General features: G+C 33.2%; 1 protein-coding gene across 1 annotated transcript; it reads left to right on the forward strand.

Moving 5' to 3' along the window:
• The first annotated feature begins 1,409 nt into the window (after positions 1–1,409).
• LOC140438847 (uncharacterized) lies at positions 1,410–2,429 on the forward strand. Its single transcript, XM_072528490.1, has one exon. The coding sequence runs from the start codon at positions 1,410–1,412 to the stop codon at positions 2,427–2,429; it is 1,020 nt and encodes a 339-aa protein (XP_072384591.1).
• Positions 2,430–4,175: the final 1,746 nt, after the last annotated feature.

Consider the following 4,175-nt stretch of genomic DNA (forward strand, 5'->3'; position numbering starts at 1 on the left):
CATTTAAACAACCTGTAAAGGAGTGGTCAACAATGTTAATATATTTAGTAACTACTAAGTTATAGACAATAACACAAGACGTCAGTGGGAATCAGAGAATATAAGCAAAAAGACACTTCCAACAATTGCAGAATTTTTAAGTTTTTTAGGTCAACGTTCACGTCTTTTAGAAACATTTTATGCAAATAATGATAAACAAACACATGGTGCAAACCATAAAAATAATAATCAACCACATAACAAAAATAAAGTACAATCGTTCGTAAATCAAACTAATCAGAATTTTAAATGTTTTTATTGTAAAAAGTTACACTCAATTTTTTATTGTAATAAATTTCTACAATTATCTGTAAAACAAATAAATGTTGAAGTACAGAAAATGAAATTATGTACAAACTGTTTAAGAGAAAATCATTCAATAGAGAAGTGCGCGTCAACCAAAGGTTGCAAATATTGTACCAGGCGGCACAACTCTTTGTTACAGTACTCAAATTCTAGATCTCAAACAGATCGTCAACAATGCTACATCAATATGAACCAAGAATCAGAATCATTTAGGAACTCAATGAATGAGCACAACCAGGTAAATACAATACAGATTAATTCAATGCAGCCATCAACATCAGTAGTTCTAAATTCAAGCGCCAATCATCAATCAGAAGTTTTATTAGCAACAGCAGTTATACATATTTTTGATTAGTCAGGTAATACATTTGAAGCAAGGGCATTACTTGATTCAGGATCACAATCAAATTTTATCACAGCAGATCTTTGCAAAAAATTGAAACTTGATAAAACATGTATAAAAATACCAGTATCAGGTATAAATGAAAAAATATCTCATATAAACCATTCAATGACTACAAATATCAAATCTCGAGTAAATGCATATCATATTGAAAGTTTTTTCTTTGTTATAGATAAAATTACAGAAACATTACCTACAGTGAATCTTATCAGAAATGAATTTATTATACCAGAAAATGTAACTTTAGCAGATGAAACATTTTATAAACCAGGAAAATTACAAGAAATTCTTAGCAAATCAAAATTTATATTAAGAAAATGGATATCCAACGACAAAGATATATTCTCACCAGGAGAGCAAGAGAAAGTAGGTATAGAATATTTTATCTCCAGCAAAGAGGAAAATAAAAGTTTAGGAATAACTTGGCAGTCAAGTCAAGATAACTTATTATTTAAAATAAAATGTAAAGACACTGAAAGAATTACAAAGAGATCCATTTTATCAACAATATGTCCCTATGTCATTCAAGCAAAGATAATATTACAGAGGTTGTGGAAACTTAATTTAAAGTGGGATGAATAAGTTCCTGCTGAACTTCATACTTGTTTTGTAGACTTTATAAATCAGTTAACAGAATTAAATCAAATCAGTATTCCACGACATGTTACATTGTTTCAAGGAACATATGCATGGATTTTGCGATGCATCAGAAGCAGCTTATGGAGCTTATTTATATATTGTTAGTCAATATCACGATCAGAAACAGAGTCAGTTAGTTATTGCAAAAAGTAGAGTAGCACCGTTAAAGGTAGTTACAATTCCAAAATTGGAGTTATGCGCAGCAATGATATTAACAGATTTATTAAAAAAGGTAAGAGATTGTTCAGGTATTAATTTTGCCAAATTTACATTTTGGACAGATTCAGCTATAGTTATTCAATGGATAAACAGCGAATCTTATGTTTGGAAACCTTTTGTATCAAACATAATTGCTCACATTCATGAAAACAGCAAGGCAAATGAATGGAGACATGTTCCTTCAAGGGAAAATCCAGCAGACCTCATTTCAAGAGGAATAGACTCAAAAACATTATCAACTACTTTCTTGTGGTGGCATGGACCTTCATGGTTATCAGAAGGTAAAGACAACTGGCCTATACCAAAATTTAAATCAGTAAAGAATTTGCCAGAAAAAAGACCTAAATACCAATTATCAGCTCATGTCAAACAAAGGAAACCATTTAGTATAATCCAAAAATATTCTTCAATCTCAAGGTTACAAAGAATAATAGCATTACTTTTAAGATTTAAACATAACGGTCTTAATAAATCAGACAAATATTGGGGTCAAATTTCTATAACAGAACTGGAAGTCAGTTTAAATACTATTGTAAAAATTGTACAGAATGAATGTTTTCAATCTGAAATTTCACAGATTTTGAAAGGTAATACAGTCAAAAGGAATAGCAATCTTATTTCACTTAATCCATTTCTTAAAGATGGTATTCTCAGAGTTGGTGGTAGAATCAAAAATGCAGATTTTTCAACTTTTTCTCAAAGACATCCAATACTTTTACCTTCAGACCATCACATTACTACTTGTATCATTCGGGATGAACATTATAAAAACTTACATGCTGGTCCACAACTATTGTTATTAACATTGAGAACTAGATTTTAAATATCAGGTTTAACTACAGTAAAACGAATTTTAAGAAAATGCATTCTATGTTTTAAAAATAGGCCAAATTCAATCAATCAACTTATGGATGACTTGCCGGAGAAGCGAATTACTCCTGCTAGAGCATTTTTACATACAGGTGTAGATTATTGCGGACCATTCTCAGTTAAAGCTAGTGCATTACGTGACTAAAAAATCATCCATATATATATGTTTGCATATTTGTTTGTTTTAGCACAAAGGCTACACATTTAGAACTTGTAATAGACTTAACAACTGAAGGTTTTTTAAATTGCTTAAAACGATTTATCAGCCGTAGAGGTAAACCATTGACTATCTCATCAGACAATGCCACAAATTTTGTGGGGGCTAATAATCAACTCAAAGTAATGTGCGATTTAGTACAGAACTCTAGAACAAAAATTAACAGTTTTTTGACAGTAGAATCAATAAAGTGGCAGTTCATTCCTGCTAGATCATTATATTATGGGGGAATTTGGGAGGCAGCAGTCAAATCATTTAAATTTCATTTTAAAAGAATTGTGGGAAATCATGTATTTTCAGTAGATAATTTTGGAACTTTGACAACACAAATTGAAGCATGTCTTAATTCCAGACCTTTAACTCCTTTATCCTGTACCCAGCAGATTTTCAACCTTTGACCCCAGGTCATTTTTTAATATTTTCACCATTAACAACCTTTCCTGAGCCAGACCTACGAAGAATTTGAAATTTTAACACGTTTCAACACATGACTCAAGTTTTCCAACATTTTTTGGACAAGATGGTCAACAGAATATTTAACTCAACTTCAGTCAAGATCCAAATGGAGGACTGTTAGCAACCAAGAAGTGAAGATAGATCAGCTAGTCTGTCTTAGAGAAGATAATTTACCACCTTTACAGTGGAAGTTAGGACGCATTTCAATGGTACATCGAGGCAGAGAATACGTGTTGTGACAATAAAAACAAACAACGGTGAAGTGATAAGAGCTCTCTCACGCGTGTGCATATTACCAACAGACATTTAAGTTTATTTCTGTTTTTATGTATACTTTTTTTTTTTTTTTTTTTTTTTTTTTTTTTGGGAGGTGGAATCTTCTAAAGACCGTCTGGGATCGGGTGTTAGCCCTTTACCCAGGTGTGTCGGATTCAATCTCTTACGCTTCACCGCGTAACGAGACCGCCTACCGACTAAACCACCCCCTCTTTCTCCGACCGACGGGCCCGGAACCGCTCTTAGCGAGCATATCTGGCCCATCAGCCTTACTCTTAACTTCCCTCTGGCACTTTTCGCGTGCATTACATGGATTTGACGGCCTCCCGGCCTCCCTCACCAGCACAAGGCTCGGGCGAGACTGGTCGGTGAAGCTACCGTCCTGCTCAATCCTCATTCTGGCGAGACAGCCTGGTTGCCACCCCTTCCACATTGAAACTAACGAGTAGAACCAGTTGGTAATTAACAGTAACACCATTCATTCATACTTTCATCAATTCAGTTCCGCATTCATACCCTCATTCACTAATTTTCGGGGTATCGGGACATCCGACGGGATTGGATGTAAAAAGTCTTTTCCCGTCCCATGTCCCGCGGCCCCGACAATGAAATAAAATAAATAAATTAATAAATAAAAATAGATAAAAAATAAGTTAAAAGTAATGTAGATAAAATAAAAATAAAAACAACAGCTAAAATTGGTATAGATAAGATATAGTAAAAACGAAAGTAACTTGAATAAATAAAATG

The sequence above is a fragment of the Diabrotica undecimpunctata genome, chromosome 4 (genome assembly GCF_040954645.1).
Source record: "Diabrotica undecimpunctata isolate CICGRU chromosome 4, icDiaUnde3, whole genome shotgun sequence".
NCBI lineage: Eukaryota > Metazoa > Arthropoda > Insecta > Coleoptera > Chrysomelidae > Diabrotica > Diabrotica undecimpunctata.